Source organism: Bufo bufo, chromosome 6, assembly GCF_905171765.1.
Source record: "Bufo bufo chromosome 6, aBufBuf1.1, whole genome shotgun sequence".
NCBI classification, from domain to species: Eukaryota; Metazoa; Chordata; class Amphibia; order Anura; family Bufonidae; genus Bufo; species Bufo bufo.
Window position 1 is genome coordinate 401,250,534 of NC_053394.1, and position 24,341 is coordinate 401,274,874.

General features: G+C 42.4%; 2 protein-coding genes across 3 annotated transcripts in view; both read left to right on the forward strand.

The window, feature by feature from the left end:
- Positions 1-3,473: 3,473 nt before the first annotated feature.
- The window catches only part of LOC121004521 (zinc finger protein 260-like), a 114,830-nt gene continuing 93,962 nt past the window's right edge, over positions 3,474-24,341 (forward strand). For both annotated transcript variants that reach the window (XM_040436788.1, XM_040436789.1), the window contains exons 1-2: positions 3,474-3,720; positions 3,804-3,898. In XM_040436788.1, the coding sequence (XP_040292722.1) occupies positions 3,573-3,720; positions 3,804-3,898 (243 nt within the window). In that variant the 5' untranslated portion in view covers positions 3,474-3,572. The remainder of the gene's footprint in view (positions 3,721-3,803; positions 3,899-24,341) is intronic.
- LOC121004275 (zinc finger protein 260-like) lies at positions 4,233-8,416 on the forward strand. Its single transcript, XM_040436437.1, has 2 exons — positions 4,233-4,362; positions 6,312-8,416. The coding sequence occupies exons 1-2, from the start codon at positions 4,233-4,235 to the stop codon at positions 8,267-8,269; spliced, it is 2,088 nt and encodes a 695-aa protein (XP_040292371.1). The 3' UTR covers positions 8,270-8,416.

Sequence of the window (24,341 nt, forward strand, 5' to 3'; positions counted from 1 at the left end):
TGTTGGCTGGATTAAATAGGAACCTTTCCTTTTGCTTTCTGCTGTATGCTGCAACTTCTTACTCTTTGTAATCTGTCTTTATCTTGATCTGTCTCTTTCTGTTATCTTTGCCTTTAGCTCTTTCTCTCTTCATCTTTGTCCAGGGAATCTTTCTTCCTGGTTTAAAAGGCACTCGGCTTAGGCCTCTGGGCCCAGCAGAGCAGACAGTGCTCTTCTGACCAACACACAGCCTTCCTCTTGCAGGGACTGCTCTAGACACAACCCTCTCCCCAAGATGGGGTAGCTTAGACTGACTTCTGCATGCTCGTCCAGAAGGGACGAGGGCCTGCTGCTTCCCCTTTCAAGGGGGTAATCTACTCCAACCTTTACTAACATTGAACTCCTCCCTCTCTAGAGAGGGCTGGAATGGAACTAGAAGGTTCCTCTCCAGGGAAGCTAACTCTGCCAAGATTGCCGCCATCTGCTGGTAAACCAGGCACATTACACTTTAACATGATAAAGTAAGAAATACAAATACACATTATGCAGGACATGATACTAGATGTATAAAATGACACAGGATACACCATTGAAGTTGGTGGGGGAGCCAGACAAAGGTGGTAATGCCACTCTGGGGTATCACATTTTCATTATGTAAGCCCCTCAAAATCACTTTATAACTGAATTGGTGCTTAAAAAAATGGTTTTGGAAATTTTGTTGAAAATTTTTAAAAAATGACTTCTAAGCCTTCGAACGTCCTAAAAAATAAAATTACATTTACAAAATGATGCCAACATAAAACAGGAATATGAGGAATGATGACTGATAACTATCAATTTTATGAGGCATTACTAGCTGTCTTAAAGGGCTTCTGTCACCCCACTAAACTGTTTTTTTTTTTTGTGTACTTATAATCCCTATCATGCGATATTGCTATACCTTATGTTATTAATAATTTTCGTTCAGTAGATTTAGCAAAAAACTTACTTTTATGATATGCTAATTACCTTTCTACCGTCACCGAAAGAGAAGACGTCATCGGCGCAGGCGCACTGAGGGAGTGCTGAGGAGGCGAGCCTCCTTATCTCAGAGCGCCTGCGCCGAATAAACACAGGCGCGCGATTTTTGAAATGCTGACAGGGCTGGCCGGAGGAGGAGATCGCGGCTGGCCCTGTCAATCAACAAGAGGAGGGGGCGGTTTTCTGCGGCTGCTACCAGCAAGTAGACGCCCTACTTCGGTGACGGTAGAAAGGTAATTAGCATATCATAAAAGTAAGTTTTTTGCAAAATCTACTGAACGAAAATTATTAATAACATAAGGTATAGTAATATCGCATGATAGGGACTATAAGTACACAAAAAAAAAACTGTTTAGTGGGGTGACAGAAGCCCTTTAACAGTAGAGAATTTCAAATTTAGAAAATTGTGAATTTTTCAAAATTTTTTGCAAATTTGGGATTTTTTTTATAAATAAAGGAAAAATATATTGACTCAAATAAAGTACAATGTGTCGCAAGAAAACAGTCTCAGAATGGCTTGGATAAGTAAAAGTGTTCCAAAGTTATTACCACATAAAGTGACACATGTCAGATTTGCAAAAAATTGCCTCTGCAGGAAAATGAAAACTGGCCTAGTGTAGAAAGGGTTAAAATAAGCCATGGGGTTAAAGACACAAACATGGGTACCAGGGCTCTATTCTAGCACATGAGGCGGCATCACTGAATCTTGTGGGAAAATATAACTGGACAGCATTCTGAATTGGAACACGTGTGTCCTCTGTCTTCCTCCTCCTGGTCTTTTTTGTGGAAGCCAGCCAGCATCCCAAGCAGTATGGTGTCCTTGTCGTCATCATCAGTGTTCTCTTACTCCGACTCCTCCTCCTGCTCGTCCTTTAATCTGTCATGGGATATCCATAACGAAAGGTGTGGCCATGAGAAAACTTTGCTCAACCAGCATCTAGCTTGTCTACAAGCTGAACCACCATCTGGCCAAGTGCCTGGCAGTGCAGTTGCTGCCGTACCACTTAGTTGTGGTAAATGTGGTGTAGTTCCGTGCTTAGTAGTACTATTTCTGCCCAGCTGTTGGGAAAAATTTTCTTTTTAAAATGCCATGTTGCTCTATGCACATGAGGCACATCACCAGATAAAGTAGGAAAATAGAACTGGCCAGCAACCTCAACAAGTCTGTCCTCATCAGATACTTCATCTGTTGCTCAGACTCCTCCTTCTACGCTCTTTAGTCAGTGATCAATAATAAAATGTGTGGCCAGAAAACAACTCTACATCCTCAGCAATCCAGTTGTGCGGAAGCTGAACTCTCACCTGGCCAAGTGGCTAACAGTGCAGTTGCTGCTGTACAATTTAGTTGTGGTAATTGTGGCGCAGTTCCGCACCAGTTTTGTACACTGTTTTGTATATGGTTAATGTATTAAAGAAAATGTACAACCGACAGAATAAAATGTGTAACAATGTAAGAATCTCATAATCATGTTAAGTAAAAGCAACACCAATAATCATTACAAATAAACCTGACTATATCATGAAAGGGTTAATGTTTTCCCATTTTATCTCCAGTAACTGTATTTATATCGGATTTTGTAGGATTTTCCATTGTCTTATCTTCTTTCCATTCAAGTTCCTACAATACAGGATCCGCTCAGTGGATATCTTCTATATGAGAGCCTTCTTCTGATTGACCCGTCAAGGATGAATAAGGACAGAGACAAGATGGCGGAGAGTATAATAAATCTCTCCCTAGAGATCCTATTCCGGCTTACTGGAGAGGTGAGAGATTCTGATGATGTCACATTACATCATCTTATCTATGTTAGATGGACATGACTGGAGAGGTGAGGGACTCTGTATGTATGGAATGATATTTATTAGTGATGAGCAGCAGGGGTCATATTCGAATTAGCGATATTTCGCGAATATTTTATAGAATATTCGTCAAATATTTCCAAATTTGAATTATTTGTTATATTCTATATTCTTTTATTTTACTCGAAAATCAGCAAGGTAATGATCGCGCAATATGCAAATATTATGCGATCAATACAGGCGTGGGTCAAAAATGAATATATAGTGCTATATATTCGTTTTTTCGAATATTCGTAATTTTTTTCCATCTGAAGTCATGATTTCTCCCTGCTTAAGTTGCTTGACAAGCAACTTAAGCAGGGAGGAATCATAACTTCACATGGAAAAAATTACGAATATTCGAAAAAACGAATATATAGCACTATATTCAAAATATTTGCAAATTCTCGAAGTTGCAATATTCGCGATAAATATTTGTAATTCGAATATTCGCGCTCAATAACTAATATTTATTACTTTCTCTCTCCATAACCAGAACTACACAGTAGTGAAGAAGACCTCTAGTGAGCGCTGTCAGGACCCTGTGTCTGCAGGATGGGGAAGAACCCTGAGCCCAATCACAGGGCCTCCACCTCACCCCCTGATACATGAGGAAATCAATAGAGAGAAGATCCTAGAACTCACCAACAAGATGATTGAGCTGCTGACTGGAGAGGTGACACTGCTGGGAATGCTGGGACATTACACAGGAACACTATGAAGGGATCTGAGTAATGACTGTATCATTGTGTTGTCAGGTTCCTATAAGGTGTCAGGATGTCACTGTCTATTTCTCCGTGGAGGAGTGGGAGTATTTAGAAGGACACAAAGATCTGTATAAGGACGTCATGATGGAGGATCACCAGCTGCTTACATCACCAGGTATTAAACACGACTAAATGCACATGTCCTCTCATTATCTGTATGTAAGGAATGAATTCAGTCACTGGATGTGTTTCCTATAGTTAAAGAAGAGAGAACAACACCGGAGAGATGTCCCAGTCCTCTTCTTCCACAGGATGGTTCAGGAGAACATCACAATGTCCCACAGGATAATCAGGTAGATGGAGATAAGTTATCATGAAATGTTCCCTATGATCTGTAGAAGGCTGTGAAGATCTTGTGTTCAGTCTTGTTTTATCCACCAGTATTATATGTTTTATCCTTGTATAATGAGAAAGGTGGAGATTACAGCTGACTATAGACATTACATGTTGTCTGGATCTTCTCACTATTTTCTGGTTATGGAGTCTTCTGGTTGGAATATTTATACAGGAGACCTGCAGATATTGGTGTCACATAACTTCTACTGTCCGGTCATTTTTGGCCGTCATGATAATTAATGATCTTTTCTGATCACACAATATATTCCACACGACTTCTACAACCGTCTGATGACTTCTACAATATTTGCTTTACAGATTCAGAATCCAGGTGAAGATCTGAACACTATATATGTTACAGAGGCATATGTGAGGGGTGATGAGCAGAGTACAGAGGACATTCCTACAGACAACTGCCCAGGTGAGTAGTAAGCACTAAATAAAGCAATAAAACCTCACATTTGATGTATGTTTAAAAAATGTACTGCGATAAACCAATTGCACCTTTTTTACATGGCAGAATTCAATGTCATAACAAGCATCTATCAGCAATAAAACATTTGTTCCCACTTATTGGCCAATGTAAAACGCCCTTAAGAGTGTGTGGACTTTGGACTATAGTTATTTGTAGACATTTGCCTCTTTGGCTACTATGCAAAGCCATCAAAATGCTACTTTATTGCACTTTGAAGGGTTAACTTGTACTGTGATTTATACTGTTGTGTGCACTTATATGGTTTCATATTCTTGAACTACATTTATATGTTTATTGCAATATACGCTATAGCTGCACAGCACTGTGGAAAGGGTTAATGCATATCCAATACTAAGGCGGAATGCACACGGCTGTGAGCGGTCCATGGTATCCCGGCTTGGCATCCTGCTGAGAGCGCTTCATGCCGCCGCTGCACTACAGTAATACACTCGTATGATCTATACGAGTGTATTACTGTAGTGCAGCGGCTGCATAAAGCGCATGGCGTCATAGCATCCAATGACGCTGTGCGCTCCTGCTCTTAGCAGGATGCCAGGCCGGGATACCACGGCCGTGTGCATTCGGCCTAATACTGAGAGACTTTATGACTTTCTACCTACCTACCCTGAAGGGTAAAAAGCAGATACACCGACCTTCTGACTGTCTGGTTCAACTCTGTTGTTTATGTCTGAAGACTTGTTTTTGTCTGGATAAGCTGCTTAGTCATGCCTATATGCTTGCATTGAATTCCTTCTGAAGAGCCGCAACATGTGGTAACACTTCAACAGTGTCCTGAGGACCCAGAGTAGCTTTGGGTCCACCCTATCCCGGGCAACTGCAGATTTACCTGTTGGACAGGCATGTGCAGTTTCTATTTGAATTCAACTATAGAGGCAAAGCTAAATCCATATAAAACATCACTTTTAATCTGTAAAGCATTAAAATGTTCCATATGAAAGGTGACACAATAAAACCAATCACCTGAAAAACAAAATAAAAAAACAGGATACTAAGGGCATGTTCATATTTGTGTAACAGTATTCATCAAAAAGAGTGTAGAGAAATGTCCGTTATGTGCTGTTTCACGAAAGCGCTCCTGTCCCGTTCTTCAAATTGTCTGCCTACTACCCATTATACTTCGCTTGGCTCTGATACCTGGCTACATTTCTAACTATGCTCCTATCTTATCCACTGTTTGGTTACATCCCAGCCATTCTCCTTATGATGACCTTTGACTCCATAGAGAATCTACAAGTTCAAAAAATTGCACAAATAGAAAACATTTAGTATAGTTATTTTCTAATATAACTTCTGACCACAATTAGTACAGTATATGACATCCCACAGTGTTGTTCAGAATTCTGGGTTTGTCTTCTAATTCGGCATTGCTTGGAGGATTGTAATGGCAGATCCAACATCAGAGCAAGCTAAACGGTTACAAAGTCTACCACTGAACACCAGATACTTGGTGTCTGTCAAAAACTATTTCAAGATATCCTGACCCAACAGATTTTTAATAAATCACATCAGAACCTGGCAAAATTATACTGTAAATGTATGTCAGCTCATAGCCATGACTTCATTATACATGACGTGACCATACTACTTCTTCCCTCTGCCCTCTGTGCTAAAGTGCATGTAGATGTAGGGAGTGTGCGAGACAGACACCACTGTCCATTTCACTAAAAAGGATTGGTGATAGACACACTGAAATGTGAACTTATGAAGATGCTAGCATCAAGGCAGAAGTGGAAAACTACAAGAGAATAGCTTGGTGGCCTAACATCATGATGTACTAGTCATTGCCCCGAAGTCTACCCTTAGATTGTGATCTCTTATGCAAACCACTTTTTTAAGAATTGAATAAATGATGATGATTTTTTTTTTCTTGGCAGATGACTATATCATGAGCTCAAAGGGACTTCCGATACCTAAAGATTTAAAAGAAAATGATCATGCTCTGGTACAAGATGCTTATGAAGTATATGTCATTTTCCCAGATACACCCTCAGCCTTGCAATGCAACAGTCAATCATCTGATCTTTTTCAACAAGTCCTGCCTTTTGATTCATCACAGACTGTTAAGCAAATTAAAGGACATAGAAGAGGTGAACATCCAACAACTCCCACAGGGGAGAAGCCATTTTCATGTTTAGAATGCGGGAAACGGTTTACGAAAAAATCTATTCTTACTACACATAAGAGAATTCACACAGGGGAGAAACCATTTTCATGCTCAGAATGTGGGAAATGCTATAGGATGAAATCAAGTCTTACTATACACCAAAGAGCTCACACAGGAGAGAAGCTATTTTCGTGTTTAGAATGTGGGAAACCGTTGGCCAACAAATCAAATCTTATTACACATAATAGAATTCACACAGGGGAAAAACCGTTTTCATGTTTAGAATGTGAAAAATGTTTTATCCAGAAATCAGATCTTGTTAAACATCAGAGAAGTCACACGGGGGAGAAGCCATTTTCATGTGCAGAATGTGGGAAATGTTTTAGCGATAAATCAAGTTTTATTTCACATAAGAAAATTCACACAGGGGAGAAACCATATTCATGTTTAGAATGTGGGAAACAGTTTACCAAGAAATCAAGTCTTATTACACATAAGAGAATTCACACAGGGGAAAAACCATTTTCATGTTTAGAATGTGAAAAAAGTTTTAGTCAGAAATCAGATCTTGTTAAACATCAGAGAGGTCACACGGGGGAGAAGCCATTTTCATGTGCAGAATGTGGGAAATGTTTTAGCGATAAATCAAGTTTTATTTCACATAAGAAAATTCACACAGGGGAGAAGTCATTTTCATGTTTAGAATGCGGGAAATGGTTTAGGAAAAAATCAAATCTTATTATACATGATAGAATTCACACAGGGGAAAAACCATTTTCATGTTTAGAATGTGAAAAAAGTTTTAGTCAGAAATCAGATCTTGTTAAACATCAGAGAAGTCACACGGGGGAGAAACCATTTTCATGTGCAGAATGTGGGAAATGTTTTAGCGATAAATCAAGTTTTATTTCACATAAAAAAATTCACACAGGGGAGAAGTCATTTTCATGTTCAGAATGTGGGAAATGGTTTAGGAAAAAATCAAGTCTTATTATACATGATAGAATTCACACAGGGGAGAAACCATATTCGTGTTCAGAATGTGGAAAATGTTTTAGTCAGAAATCAGATCTTGTTAAACATCAGAGAAGTCACACGGGGGAGAAACCATTTTCATGTGCAGAATGTGGGAAATGTTTTAGCGATAAATCAAGTTTTATTTCACATAAAAAAATTCACACAGGGGAGAAGTCATTTTCATGTTCAGAATGTGGGAAATGGTTTAGGAAAAAATCAAGTCTTATTATACATGATAGAATTCACACAGGGGAGAAACCATATTCGTGTTCAGAATGTGGAAAATGTTTTAGTCAGAAATCAGATCTTGTTAAACATCAGAGAAATCACACGGGGGAGAAACCATTTTCATGTTCAGAATGTGGAAAATGTTTTATCCAGAAATCAAATCTTGTTAAACATCAGAGAAATCACACGGGGGAGAAACCATTTTCATGTGGAGAATGTGGAAAATATTTTAGCAATAAATCAAGGCTTATTATGCATGAGAAAATTCACACAGGGGAGAAACCATTTTCATGTTCAGAATGTGGAAAATGTTTTATCCAGAAATCAGATCTTGTTAAACATCAGCGAATTCACACAGGGGAGAAACCATTTTCATGTTCAGAATGTGGAAAATGTTTTATCCAGAAATCAAATCTTGTTAAGCATCAGAGAATCCATACAGGGAAGAAGCCATTTTCATATTCAGACTTGGAAAAGTTGTAGCCTTAAACCAGAACTTGTTATACATCAGAGAACTCACACAGCGGAGAAGCCATATTTATGTTCAGAATATGGCAAATGTTTTATTCAGAAATCAGATCTTAACATCAGAGAATTCACACTGGGGAGAAGCCATAAAAATGTAGGATATGTTTTAGCCACAGATATCATTGTCTTAAACCTCTATGAATTTACACTTGGAAGTATTTCCATTAACCTCTTGGGGACACATGACCTACCAGTACGGCATGATGTCCTGGTACTGTCCAGGTATCGCCGCATCCGTAATAGCCTGCTCTATAAAAATATCTCATGACCTAACCCCTCAGATGAACACCGTAAAAAATAAAAACGGTGTAAAAAAAGCCATTTTTGTCACCTTACATCACAAAAAGTGTAATAGCAAGCGATCAAAAAGTCATATGCACCCGAAAATAGTGCCAATCAAACCGTTATCTCATCCCACAAAAATCATATTTTGCCCAAGATAATCGCCCAAAAACTGAAAAAACTATGGCTCTCAGACTATGGAGACACTAAAACATGATTTTTTATTTGTTTCAAAAATGAAATCATTGTGTAAAACTTACATAAATAAAAAGAATTGTATACATGTTGGGTATCGCCGCGTCCGTGACAACCTGGTCTATAAAAATAACACATAATCTAACCTGTCAGATGAATGTTGTAAATAAAAAATAAAAAATGGTGCCAAAACAGCTATTTCTTGTTACCTTGCCTCACAAAAAGTGTAATTATAGAGTGTTAGCGGTTTTTCTCAGGCAGGTTTATGCTGGTATAAGATGAGGCATCAGACCTCCAAGCCATGAATATTTCCCTGTGCAATGAATATCCGGTTTGCTTCTGATCAGGAGATAAATCTCAACCGTGAGTCAACATAGGTTGTTAAATATCTGACATCTTTATTTTTCAGCACATACTTATAGGGCCTTTTGGGGGTGGGCGCATATTGTCTCTCAAGATCCAATTGGAACAATCCTGGTAGTTCTTAGGAGGCCTTGGGAACATGTGTTACCAAAATACAGTTGAAACTTTGTTAAACAATGCTGTTATCTGCTATATACAATACTTGCAAAAGGGCTATTTTACATTGAACAGGGTTTCCTCTACATGCTAATAAGTTGAATAGGTTATCACAGTTCGTTGTCATTGTATGTGAGGTGAGATGTTAAATAGCCTTTTGTTCAGGGATGCTGCTATTGTGTCCAGCACTGGCAGGGTGTGAGATATGTTAATTCGAGGTACTGCATTCCACAAGAGATGAGGCTTGTATAATATATGTCTAATCTGTGATGTATCAAAAGTAAGATTATGAAAAATCCCTTTCATAGAGCAACCAAAAATCATATGTACACTAAACTAGTACCAACAAAACTGCCACCCTATCCCGTAGTTTCTAAAATAGGGTCACTTTTTGGGAGTTTCTACTCTAGGGGTGCATCAGGGGGGCTTCAAAGGGGACATGGTGTCAAAAAACCAGTCCAGCAAAATCTGCCTTCCAAAAACTGTATGGCATTCCTTTCCTTCTGTGCCCTGCCGTGTGCCCTTACAGCAGTTTACGACCACATACAGGGCCGTCTTTAACAAGGGGCAAAAGGGGCAGCTGCCCCGGGCCCAGCTGCTCCTGGGGGGCCCAAGGCAGCTGCCTCTTGAGCCCTGCTGGCCACTGCCCCGGGTATCAAGCTGTCAGCTACACAGGGGGGTGCTGCCATGCCATGCCTGCCTGCCTGCCGGCACTCCAGGCAGTGTACTGTGAGAGCTGTGATTTTCTAGGACCTTAGATGACATCATCACCATGTGACCAGTAACCTAGCAATATTACTGGTCACATGGCTATGAGGTCATCAAAGGTCCTTTCTCTCTACCAGGAGTGTTGCTGCAGGAGAAGTTTCCCATAATTGTGGAGCTTTTTTTGTGAAGATTACACCAGGAAAAGGTGACAGGGGCTGTTATACCAATATACTGTAAGCTACTGTATACTATAGGGGTGCTGTATACTGTATATTGTGGGGTGCTGTATACTGTGGGGTACTGTATACTGTGAGGTGCGGCATTCTGTATAGTTTGGGGTGCAATATACCATGCGGTGCTGTATACTGTGGGTGCTGTATATTGTGGAGTGCTATACTGCTGTACTGTATAGTGTGGGGGGCTGTATAGTGTGGGTGTCACGAGGGTGTCAAGAGCCACGTCTGACTCCGTTATACCCGGGGTCAGGAAGTCGCAGCGGGTGGCTGCGCGCTCTATGTATAAAGATAGTGCTGTTTCTTAATGGTAGCTTTCTGGGTTTGCCTTGCAACCCCTTTTGGCTCACTCAGGGATCCGTAGCTTCTTCTCCTCAGCTGTTTCTTGTCCAGCACTCCCAACCTCCTTATATTCCCCTGTCCCACTTCTCTGGTTGCCAGATATAGAGCTTCCTGCCTGGACTTCTATACTGACCCACTGGAGCTGAGTAGCTGTGATCCCTGGTTGTTGTTCCAGAGTGTTACCCTCCGGATCCCTGTTGGGCTTTTGTTGTCTGCTGTGGTCGCCCACCTGGGATTATATGTTTTGCCTGTATTGTCTGTCCTCTCCTTGGTGTTTTCCTTTAGTGTCAGTGGTGCGGACTAGTGATCCCACCGCCCTGTTCACTACGTAGGGCTCATCTTAGGGAAAGCCAGGGCTTAGGCACGTGATCAGCGTATGGGTGAGGAACCCTTCTAGGGACGTCAGGGCAGTCAGGTGCCAGCCTCAAGGTGAGTCAGGGGTCACCACCTTTCCCTCTCCCTTGGACAGGGCCTTCCCATTTCCCTCCCTTTGCTTGTCGCCGGTCATGACATTATATCTGGCCATTATTTTGTGTAGGTAGAAAAAAAACAAAAAAACTACTTTTTTCTTTTTCTGCCTATTTAGAATCCAGTATGGATCCAATTGCTGCTTTGACAAAGCAACTTCAAGGCCTGTCTTTGGAGGTAGCAGGATTGAAGGCGTCGGTCCTCCAGCAACAGCAGCAATTGCAACAGACCGCAAGCCCAGCGGTTGCTACGGGTAACCAGGTTGTTGCGGAACCCAAGGTTGTTCTTCCTGACAGATTTATTTGGGGAAGGGACAAATTTGTGACGTTCCGTAAGGCCTGTAAGTTATATTTTAAGCTGCGCCCTTACTCCTCTGGTAATGAAGAACAGCGGGTGGGGATTGTTATTTCCCTGCTTCAGGGGGACTCGCAATCCTGGGCGTTCTCTTTACCCACTGATTCCCAGGCTCTCCGGTCAGTGGATGAATTTTTTGGGGCTTTGGGTCTCATATATGATGACCCTGACCGAGTCGCTCTGGCTGAATCAAAATTACGGAGACTCCTACAGGGAGAGCGGCCAGCAGAGGAGTATTTCTCAGAGTTCCGTAGGTGGGCTACGGATACCCAGTGGAACAACCCGGCTCTCAGGAGTCAGTTCTACTCTGGGTTATCCGTAAGGATTAAGGATGCGCTTGCGCTGTATGAGACTCCCTTTTCCCTTGATGCTGTTATGTCCCTTTCTATCAGAATAGATAGACGTCTGAGGGACAGATTGAAAAATCCTGAGCAATTGGTAACCCCTCCCAAGCAGCAGTTAGTCTGTATGGACTTAGACGAGCCTATGCAGCTAGGAGGAACTACTCGTCAGGTCCGTCCTCCTGAGGCTCGCCGTAGGCGTGGGGTTTGTTTTTTCTGTGGGGGGAGGGGTCATTTCATTAATGTCTGTCCTTCCTTTCTCAAAAACAAGAGACCGTCGGAAAACTACTAACCCTAGGCTGTGTGGAGGATGTCAGCCGGGGGGTATACGTTTCCTCCATACGAACATCTCAATTTGTGTTGCCAGCGGTTGTTGTTTTTGGTGTTAAGAAGGAGACTATTTCTTTCTTTCTAGACAGTGGAGCAGGAGTAAATTTGATAGATGCCCATTTTGCCCACACTATGGGTTTGTCTCTCTGTACGCTACAGAGACCTATTCCCATATTCGCTATTGATTCTGCTCCTCTGTCTCAGAGAAACCTCACTCAAATTGTCCATAACTTACACCTTCGGGTAGGGGACCACCATAACGAGTGTCTTTCATGTTATGTTCTGGAGGGGCTTCCCACTCCTGTGGTATTGGGTCTTCCCTGGTTGGTAGCGCACAATCCAGTGGTGGATTGGCAGGCCAGGGAGATATTGGAGTGGAGTGAGCATTGCAGAGAAAATTGCTTAAATAGCAATTGCTTAGTCGCCTCCATAGCTACTCTACCTAAATTTGTTTCGGACTTTGAGAACATTTTTTCTGAAAAGGGTTGCCAGAAGTTACCACCTCACCGTCCTTATGATTGCCCGGTTAATCTGATTCCCGGTGCAAAATTACCCAAGACCAGGTTATATAATCTTTCGGGTCCGGAGAGACGAGCCATGAAAGATTATATCTCCGAGAGCTTGGCTATGGGACACATCAGACCCTCTTCTTCACCCGTGGCTGCAGGGTTTTTCTTTGTTAGAAAGAAAGATGGGGGCCTGCGTCCTTGCCTAGATTTCCACGAACTAAACCAGATAACCATCCGAGACCCTTACCCTCTTCCTCTCATTCCTGACCTGTTTAATCAGATTGCGGGTGCTAGGTGGTTCTCCAAACTTGATCTTAGGGGGGCCTACAATCTGATTCGTATCAAGGAAGGGGATGAGTGGAAGACAGCTTTTAACACCCCTGAGGGGCATTATGAAAATCTAGTCATGCCTTTCGGTCTGACCAATGCTCCTGCTGTCTTCCAACATTTCGTTAATGACATTTTTAGTCATCTTATCGGCAGGTTTGTGGTGATATACCTAGATGATATTTTAATTTATTCGTCTGATCTGAAAACACATGAGGTGCATGTCAGACAGGTACTGCAGGTCCTACGGACGAATAAATTAAATGCGAAAATTGAAAAGTGTGTCTTCGCCGTTCAGGAAATACAGTTCCTAGGTTATTTATTATCTGCTTCAGGTTTCCGTATGGATCCTAGGAAGGTCCAGGCAATTTTAGATTGGGATCTTCCTGAGAACCTCAAAGCACTGCAACGGTTCTTGGGCTTCGCAAATTTCTACAGAAAGTTCATTAAAAATTATTCGGTGATTGTCAAACCCCTTACTGACATGACTAGGAAGGGGACTGATTTTTCTAAATGGTCTGACGCCGCTAAAATTGCTTTTTCCTCTCTAAAAGAGAGGTTTACCTCGGCACCTGTACTAATCCAACCTGATGTCTCCCAGCCTTTTATTGTTGAAGTAGATGCGTCAGAGGTGGGAGTGGGGGATGTACTGTCTTAGGGTCCGTCTCCTGGCAAATGGCGTCCTTGTGCTTTCTTTTCAAAACAAAAACTATCTGCAGCGGAGAAGAACTATGATATTGGCAATAGGGAACTATTAGCTATTAAACTAGCGTTTGAAGAATGGCATCACTTTTTAGAGGGGGCAATCCACCTCGTCACGGTGATTACAGACCACAAAAACCTTCTGTACCTCGAATCAGCTAAATGTCTCACCCCTAGACAAGCTAGGTGGTCGCTATTTTTTACCAGGTTTAACTTTTTTATTACCTATCGTCCTGGGGCAAAAAATACCAAGGCAGATGCATTATCTCGTTGTTTCCCTGGAGGGGGTAATGTGAGTGATCCGGTACCCATTCTACAAAGAGGAGTGGTTGTCTCTGCGGTACACTGTTCTGGAGGGGAAGGTGTTAGAGGCCCAGGGGGACACCCGGTCTCTTGCCCCTCAGAGAAATTTTTGTACCGTTAAACCTGCGTCTCGAATTACTAGAGGAACATCATAATTCGGCACTTGCTGGGCACCCGGGTAGTAAAGCAACCTTGGAACTATTGTCTCGTCGTTTTTGGTGGCCAAGGTTGCGTCAGGATGTAATAGATTTTGTGTCTACTTGTTCTACTTGTGCGCGCGCGAAAGTCTCTCATACACGTCCTGCAGGGTCTTTATTGCCACTTGTCATTCCCAATAGGCCATGGACACATCTGTCAATGGATTTTATTACTGACTTACCTTTGTCTGCGGGTAAAACAGTTATCTTGGTAGTAGTAGACAGGTTTAGCAAGATGGTACACTTCATTGCGTTACCCGCACTACCTAATGCTAAGACTCTTGCTCAGGTATTCATCAGTGAAATTGTGAAGCTTCACGGGGTCCCTTCCGATGTTGTTTCGGATCGGGGAACCCAGTTTATTTCTAAGTTTTGGAAAGCTTTTTGTTCCCGTTTGGGGGTACACTTGTCCTTTTCCTCAGCTTTCCATCCTCAGTCGAATGGACAAACTGAGCGTACCAACCAAAACCTTGAGACATATCTAAGGTGTTTTGTGTCTGAAAACCAAGAGGTGTGGTCATCATATTTACCATTAGCCGAGTTTGCCATAAATAATCGCCGTCAGGAATCCACTGGCAAGTCACCATTTCTTGATGCATATGGTTTTCATCCCCAATTCTGTATTTTCAAAGAGGGGGAATCTTCTGGGGTTCCCGAAGAGGAACGGTTTTTGTCATCTCTTTCATCTGTATGGCAGAAAGTGCAAGCTAATTTGAAAAATATGGGAGGTAAATATAAATGCATGGCTGATAAGAAACGGTCGCTAGGTCCGGACCTAGGTGTGAATGACTATGTGTGGTTATCTACTAGGAATATTAAATTAAAGGTTCCCTCTTGGGTCCTAGGTTCATTGGTCCTTACAAAATAGTAGCCATCATTAACCCCGTGGCTTTTCGCCTGGAGCTACCTCAGACTTTTAAAATTCATAACGTCTTCCATAAGTCGTTACTCAAAAAGTATGTTCCACCTCTAGAACCATCACCGCTGCCACCCCCTCCTGTTATTGTGGATGGTAATCTAGAGTTTCAAATATCCAAAATTGTTGATTCTCGTCGGGTCCGCCGCTCTCTTCAATATCTGGTGCATTGGAGGGGTTACGGTCCCGAGGAAAGAATGTGGGTTCAAGCGTCTGAGGTAAACGCCGACAGGTTAGTTTGGGCTTTTCATGCCTCTCATCCTGAGAGACCTAGTCCTGAGTGTCCGGAGGCCCCTCGTGGAAAGGGGGGTACTGTCACGAGGGTGTCAAGAGCCACGCCTGACTCCGTTATACCCGGGGTCAGGAAGTCGCAGCGGGTGGCTGCGCCCTCTATGTATAAAGATTGTGCTGTTTCTTAATGGTAGCTTTCTGGGTTTGCCTTGCAACCCCTTTTGGCTCACTCAGGGATCCGTAGCTTCTTCTCCTCAGCTGTTTCTTGTCCAGCACTCCCAACCTCCTTATATTCCCCTCTCCGACTTCTCTGGTTGCCAGATATAGAGCTTCCTGCCTGGACTTCTATACTGACCCACTGGAGCTGAGTAGCTGTGATCCCTGGTTGTTGTTCCAGAGCGTTACCCTCCGGATCCCTGTTGGGCTTTTGTTGTCTGCTGTGGTCGCCCACCTGGGATTATATGTTTTGTCTGTATTGTCTGTCCTCTCCTTGGTGTTTTCCTTTAGTGTCAGTGGTGCGGACTAGTGATCCCACCGCCCTGTTCACTACGTAGGGCTCATCTTAGGGAAAGCCAGGGCTTAGGCACGTGATCGGTGTACGGGTGAGGAACCCATCTAGGGACGTCAGGGCAGTCAGGTGCCAGCCTCAAGGTGAGTCAGAGGTCACCATCTTTCCCTCTCCCTTGAACAGGGCCTTCCCATTTCCCTCCCTTTGCGTGTCGCCGGTCATGACAGTGGGGTGCTGTATAGTGTATAGTTTGGGGTGCTGTATACTGTGAGGTGCTGTATATTGTGGGGTGCTATACTGCTCTACTGTATACTGTGAGGTGTTGTATACCGTGGGGTGCTATACTGCTCTACTATATAATGTGGGGTGCTATGCGGCATACTGTGGGGTGCTGTATACTATAGGGTGCTATGCTGCATACTGTGGGTTGCTGTATACTATAGGGTGCTATACTGCATACTCTGGGGTGCACTGTAACGCTAGGGTGAACTGAGCCCCGGTCCCCTTCATGCAGAGCGGTGCTCACTTCCAGCCTGAGCCCAGCTGCCCAGAGCACTGATCCTGAGCCGCTGGAGTCTTCAGAACTGGAAGTATTTACATCACTGTACTCTACCAGGTGTGTGGATTTTTTGTGTGTGTGTGTTGTGGTGGAGGCCGTGATTGCAAGGGTGTGGGAAGGCGGGATCCAGGGGGCCCAAGTAAATTTTTGCCCAGGGTCCAATCAATATTAAAGACGGCCCTGACCACATATGGGGTGTTTCTGTAAACTACTGAATCAGGGCCATAAATATTGAGTTTTGTTTGGCTGTTATCCGTTGCTTTGTAACTGGAAAAAAAATATTAAAATAGAAAATCTGCCAAAAAAGTAAAATTTTGAAATTGTATCTCTATTTTCCATTAATTCTTGTGGAACACCTAAAGGGTAAACAAAGTTTGTAAAATCAGTTTTGAATACCTTGAGGGGTGTAGTTTCTAGAATGGGGTCATTTTTGGGTGGTTTCTATTATGTAAGCCTCACAAAGTGACTTCAGACCTGAACTGGTCCTTAAAAAGTGGGTTTTTTGAAAATTTCCGAAAAATTTCAAGATTTACTTCTAACCCTTGTAACGTGCCCAAAAAATGAAATGGCATTCCCAAAATGATCCAGACATGCAGTAGACATATGGGGAATGTAAATTAATAACTATTTTTGGAGGGATTACTATGTATTCTAGAAGTAGAGAAATTGAAACTTGGAAATTTTTCCAAATTGGGTATTTTTGATAAATAAAAATGATTATTTTTTACTCCATTTTACCAGTGTCATGAAGTACAATATGTGACGAAAAAACTATCTCAGAATGGCCTGGATAAGTCAAAGCGTTTTAAAGTTATCACCACATAAAGTGACACTGGTCAGATTTGCAAAAAATGGCCAAGTCCTTAAGGTGAAAATGAGCCCGGTCCCTAAGGGGTTAAAGTCAAAGTAAAGCAGTTTGGAACATTAAATGATGATTTAGAAATGTCTGTAATTACCAATAAACATCTGTTATCCAAAAATACTAATAGAATCCAGAATACACAACTGTAGACTAATCATGTGGAAATAATATTTCTCATGGCTACATAATGAATGGCCACTTTGTTATATAGACGCTTATCTAGTAAAGCATTGGATGTCCTTCGCCTTTAGAACCAAAGTAATTTATCGTGGCATATATTCCACTAGGTGTTGAAATCATTCTTCAGGAATATTGGCCCATGTGGACAGGATAAGAGGGAAGCACTGACATCATCTGAACAGCTCGTTGTATCCCATTCCAGAGATGCTCTATAGGTTTAAGATCTTGTGGACTATGAAGGCCAGGGAAGCAAGTAAACATAGAAACATAGAATGTGTTGGCAGATAAGAACCATTTGGCCCATCTAGTCTGCCCAATATAATGAATACTATGAATAGCCCCTGGCCCTATCTTATATGAAGGATGGCCTTATGCCTATCCCATGCATGTTTAAACTCCTTCACTGTATTTGCAGCTACCTCCATGTGTCCACTACTCTCTCAGTAAAGTAATACTTCCTGATATTACTTTTAAACCTTTGCCCCTCTAATTAAAAACTTTGTCCTCTTGTAGCAGTTTTTCTTCTTTTAAATATTCTCCCTTTCCTCAGATACTGAGGTTTGGACTGTATCACTGATTTTATATTCTGCTCTTGGGTTTTTACGCCCCAGGTGCATTATCTTGCACTTATCAACATTAAATTTTAGTTGCCAGATTTTTGACTATTCCTCTAGTTTTTCTAAATCCTTTTCCATTTGGTGTATCCCTCCAGGAACATCAATCCTGTTACAAATCTTTGTCATCAGCAAAACGACACACCTTACCATCGAGGCCTTCTGCAATTTCGCTGATAAAGATATTAAACAATATGGGTCCCAGAACAGATCCCTGAGGTACCCCACTGGTAACAAGACCATTGTCTGAATATACTCCATTGACTACAACACTCTGTTGCCTGTCCCTCAGCCACTGTCTAATCCATTCAACAATATGGGAGTCCAAGCTCAAATACTGCAATTTATTGATAAGCCTTCTATGTGGGACAGTATCAAAAGCCTTACTAAAGTCTAGATAAGCGATGTCTACTGCACCTCCGCCATCTATTATTTTAGTCACCCAATCAAAAAAATCAATAAGATTAGTTTGACATGATCTCCCTGAAGTAAACCCATGCTGTTTTTCATCTTTCAATCCATGGAATTTTAGATGTTCCACAATCCTCTCCTTAAGGCCGAATGCACACGGCCGTGTTCCGCGGCCGAGAGCGGTCCGTGGTATGCCGGGCTGGATTCCTGTTCAGAGCAGGAGCGCACGGCGTCATTGGTTGCTATGACGCCGTGCGCTTCATGTCGCCGCTGCACTACAGTAATACACTATACGAGTGTATTACTGTAGTTCAGCGGCGGCATGAAGCGCACGGCGTCATAGCAACCAATGACGGCGTGCGCTCCTGCTCTGAACAGGAATCCAGCCCGGCATACCATGGACCGCTCTCGGCCGCGGAACACGGCCGTGTGCATTTGGCCTAAGTATGGTTTTTATTAATTTACCCACTATTGATGTCAGGCTTATTGGCCTATAGTTGCCCGATTCCTCCCTACTACCTTTCTTGTGACTGGGCACAACATTCGCACGCTATAATATTTCTGGAACCAATCCATGACTGTTTACTCCCACACAAGATCCCATTTTTTTCAGGATGTGTTCCTTGATCCTACAATTTTTGGTACACTCTTGCTGTTCTGCCCTGTCCTTTAAGCCACACATCCAAACCCTCACCTCCACCTGCAGTTTTCAACTTAATAACATCTCTCGTATTCACGCCTTCCTCACCCCTGAATCAACTAAAATGCTAGTGCATGCTCTCGTCATCTCCCGCCTGGACTACGGCAACATCCTCCTTTGTGGTCTCCCATCCAGCACTCTCGCTCCCCTCCAATGTATTCTAAACTCTGCTGCCCAGTTAATCCACCTCTCAACTCTTTTCTCCTCTGCCTCCCCCCTCTGCCAATCCCTTCACTGGCTCCCCATAGCCCAGCAAATTCAGTTTAAAATACTTACAACTACATATAAGGCTTTCCACAATCTGTTTCCTCCTTATATCTCTGACCTGTTTTCTCAATACATCCCCACACGTCATCTCAGATCCTCACAGGACCTCCTCTTTTCTCCTCTCATCTGTTCTTCACACAATCTACTACAAGATTTCTCATGTGCCTTTCCCCTACTCTGGAACTCACTACTCCAACACATCAGGCTCTCCCTCAACAGCCAAACCTTCAAGAGTAACCTAAAAATCCACCTTTTCAGGATAGCCTACCATCTGCAATGAGCATGCTGCCACCACACAGCCACATGAGCAGTATTTACCCTCGCCTACTATGTTCTTCCCTTTCCTTATAGATTGTAAGCTCTTGGGGGCAGGGTCCTCTACCCCTCTGTACCAGTCTGTTAAGAGTTTCTTGTTTATTATATTTTTATATTTGTGTAACCCCGGCTGGTTATACAGTGCTATGGAATTACTGGAGCTTTAAAATTAATCATAATAATAATCTAATATATAAAGCTGAGTGTATGTATGTATGTCGCATTTAAAATCACGAAATTTGGCACACAGGTACATCAGGTGGTCCGGGAAGGTTTTAAACCAGGTCTCAGCTCTCTAGCACTTACCGTTACTGAGATTCTCAAAACATGCAAATATAGCACATCACATGACCTACATTAGCCAATAGATGTCTGCAGGTCTTTCTCTTCATATCCCAACTTCATATACCAACTGCCATGCACAAAGTCACATGTCCCTTATCAGCCAATAGAAGCTTGCAGGTCCTTAGTCTGCACATACACACAGTTTTACACCAGTTTTCCATAACAACCCAGCCATTTTTCTTCACTGCTGCAGGTCAGCTTTAAAGGGGCAGGGCACTGTGGATGACACTGTTAAGGGAGCGGAGTGCTGTGGAGGTCACAGTTCAGGGGGCAGATAGGGTGGCCATTCAGGTCACCCTCAAAAGACGGACTTAAAAACCCAGACCCCAGGTCCTCCCAAGCCACGCCCCCTCTCCGCAGCCCACGGGGATTGAAAAAATGAAGGTAAAAATCAACTTCTGTCAGCTGCAGGGGTGGAAGGGAGAGTGATTTTCTCCCTGCAGCTCACTCTCAGACAGCACATAGCTCACTCTCAGACAGCAGCAATTCAAAAGGACATCCCTGTGTCCGTCCAGCCCCTGAGCCGGACGGAGGACAGGGATTCTGAAATCCGGGCTGTCCGGCCTAAAACCAGGCTTCTGGTGACCTAGAGTCAGGCTGCTGTGGAGGCCACAGTTAAGGGGGTGGGATGTTGTGGAGGTCAATGTTAAAGGGACGGGAACTGTGGAGGTCACAGTTAAGGGAACGGTCCACTATGGTGGTCAGTGTTAAGGGGCAAATTGCTGTAGAGGCCACTGTTAAGGGGACGGGGTGTTGTGGAAATCACTGTTAAGGAGATGGGGTACTGTGGAGGTCACTAATAAAGGGGCGGGCACTGTGGAGGTCTCTGTTAAGGGGACAGGGAACTGTGGAGGTCACAGTTAAGGGGAGATCCGCTATGGAGGTCAGTGTTAAGGGGAAGATTGCTATAGAGGTCAATGTTAAGGGGGCTGGGTGTTGTGGAGGTCACATGTTAAGGGAACAGAGTTCTGTAGAGGTCACTGTTAAGGGGGTGGGTTATTGTGGAAATCACTGTTAACGAGACTGGGTACTGTGGAGGTCACTAATAAAGTGGTGGCCGCGGTGGAGGTCACTGTTAAAGGGGCGGGGTACTGTAGATGTCACTGTTATAGTGGATACTGTCTATCTTTTAACGACATAGAATGAAATAGATTAAATCTACTCGTGCGAAGCCGGGTCCTTCTGCTAGTAACAATAATACAAGAAAACACTACCAGGCAGTTTTTTATATCCTGGCTCTGGCTAGCCAAGCACTCATGACCATGCCCCATTGGAAGTCATTCAGATCACTTCATTTTCCCATTTTAATGTAGATTCACATAGAAGTTTATCCCCAACAAACCTGCTCACTCATGTTTTTTACATTAGATTGATGTTTCCATACCACAAAGCTTAAATTGTGAAAGGGTAGTGTGAAAAGGATATATCATCTGGATAACCATATGATTGGGCAAAGGAAAAGTATTTTAAACCCACCATGATATGCATGAGGCTGAGTCTGTGTGTATGGAGCTATGCTATCACATTGAACAATCCCTGGATAAAGGATTGCAAAAACTGAATGTTAAGCTCCAGTGTCAGGAACACCTGAAGCACATCGTTTAAGGGACAAGAGTTTAGGGGGTCATTTATTTAGCTGAAATTTGCCTATATTAAGTGTATTTCAGGTGCAGATTGTGGTGCAACGATTAGTTGCGCCACAATCTGCGACTTCTCCCCATTCACGCCAGGTCTAAAATTGTGGGCGTTGCGGGGAAGGGGACAGGCTGGTAGGCCCGTCTCATTTACTATTTTTTATGTCTGTTTCAGATGCTGGGGCAGATTTACGAATAGAGGTACATTTTACACTGTCTAAGAATAGGAATCACAGTCTTAATATTTGAACAATAGAGGGATATGGACTGAAAAGTCCGTAAGATTCAATACTTCATGGCGCAAAAACTGGACCTCAATGTATTGAAGATAATTATTTTTTTCCCCTGAAGTAAATCCACTCCTTTTTCAAGTCTGAGATGGCTGATAAAATCCCTGCACTGGTAAAGAGAATGATCTCCATTCTCTTTACCAGTGCAGGGATCTCACCAGCCAGAGCTCAGACTTGAAAAAGGAGTGTATTTACTCCGAAACGCGTTGTCATCTACATCTCAATAAAAAGGAATTATCTTCAATACATTGAGATTGAGGTTGAGTTTTTGTGCAAAGAAGTATCGAATCTTATGGACTTTTCTAGTCCATATCCCTCTATTGTTCTCTTTATCATTCATCTGGAGGACTGGCAACCCCATAAGCGAGGAGTGAACGATCCAGGCAGCACCGACCATTTGCCTTCACAAGTGTTGTGCCTGTGTATACACAACATGTAAAGGTTAGCCTAACAATTTATTGTTTTTATCCTATTTTTTTTAAGAACTACTACCCTATGAGCGCCTCTCCATCTTTGCCGCATATGCAGTCTTAATATTTGAGAAATTTATTTTTCAGGCACAAGGACGTTTATAAAGTTGGTATAAGAAGCTGTGTACTGAGGTCGTACACAATGTGATACTTCTTGGCACAAAACCACAACCACGAATGAAGTCTTAATAAAAGGTTTTTATTTTTGATCAGGTGACAACGCGTTTCGGAGTAAGAGTACTCCTTTTTCAAGTCTAAAACATAGCAGTGCAAAGGAACAAAAATGAATAAATAAATAAATAGACTTGTATAATTCATAAAAAAGGTGCGAGGACGATAGACAATATAATGAATGTAGAGAACATTGTCGAAATGCACAAGTTAATCTGATGTAACCTAATCGGATATCCATATAGTAATTAGAATTCACTTCGCAATTAGGGAAATAATAATAATGATGGTAATAATAATGTTAAAAGTGGTGGCCGTGATACAAGATTAGATCCAAAACTCAAGGGGGATGACATAATTTGAGTAGCAGAGGAATCATGATGAGACTGATAGTATCACTGATTAAACAAGGTTAGGATCCAATATCAAACAGGATCATAATAATAGTAGTAATAATCACTATAACGTCGACAAAATCAATTATAAAACATGATTAAGATAATGTGAAAATATATACAGTTGCAAGAAAAAGTATGTGAACTCTTTGGAATGATATGGATTTTTGCACAAATTGGTCATAAAATGTGATCTGATCTTCATCTAAGTCACAACAATAGACAATCACAGTCTCCTTAAACTAATAACACACAAAGAATTAAATGTTACCATGTTTTTATTAAATACACCAGATAAACATTCACAGTGTAGGTGGAAAAAGTATGTGGACCCCTAGACTAATGATATCTCCAAGAGCTAATTGGAGTGAGATGTCAGCCAACTGGAGTCCAATCAATGAGATGAGATTGGAGGTGTTGGTTATAGCTGCCCTGCCCTATAAAAAACACACACCAGTTCTGGGTTTGCTTTTCACATGAAGCATTGCCTGATGTGAATGATGCCTCGCACAAAAGAGCTCTCAGAAGACCTATGATTAAGAATTGTTGACTTGCATAAAGCTGGAAAGGGTTATAAAAGTATCTCCAAAAGCCTTGCTAATCATCAGTCCATGGTAAGACAAATTGTCTATAAATGGAGAAAGTTCAGCACTGCTGCTACTCTCCCTAGGAGTGGCCGTCCTGTAAAGAGCACAGCGCAGACTGCTTAATGAGGTGAAGAAGAATCCTAGATTGTCAGCTAAAGACTTACAAAAGTCTCCAGCATATGCTAACATCCTTGTTAGCGAATCTACGATACGTAAAACACTAAACAAGAATGGATTTCATAAGAGGATACCACAGAGGAAGCCACTGCTGTCTAAAAAAAACATTGCTGCACGTTTACAGTTTGCATAAGAGCACCTGGATGTTCCACAGCAGTACTGGCAAAATATTCTGTGGACAGATGAAACCAAAGTTGAGTTGTTTGGAAGAAACACACAACACTATGTGTGGAGAAAGAGGCACAGCACAGCACAGCAACATCAAAACCTCATTCCAACTGTGAAGTATGGTGGTGGGGGCATCATGGTTTCGGGCTGCTTTGCTGCGTCAGGGCCTGGATGGATTGCGATCATCGAAGGAAAAATGAATTCCCAAGATTATCAAGACATTTTGCAGGAGAACTTAAAGCCATCTGTCCACCAGCTGAAGTTCAACCGAAGATTGGTGTTGCAACAGGACAATGACCCAAAGCATAGAAGTAAATCAACAACAGAATGGCTTAAACAGAAGAAAATATGCCTTCTGGAGTGGCCCAGTCAGAGTCCTGACCTCAACCCGATTGAGATGCTGTGGCATGACCTCAA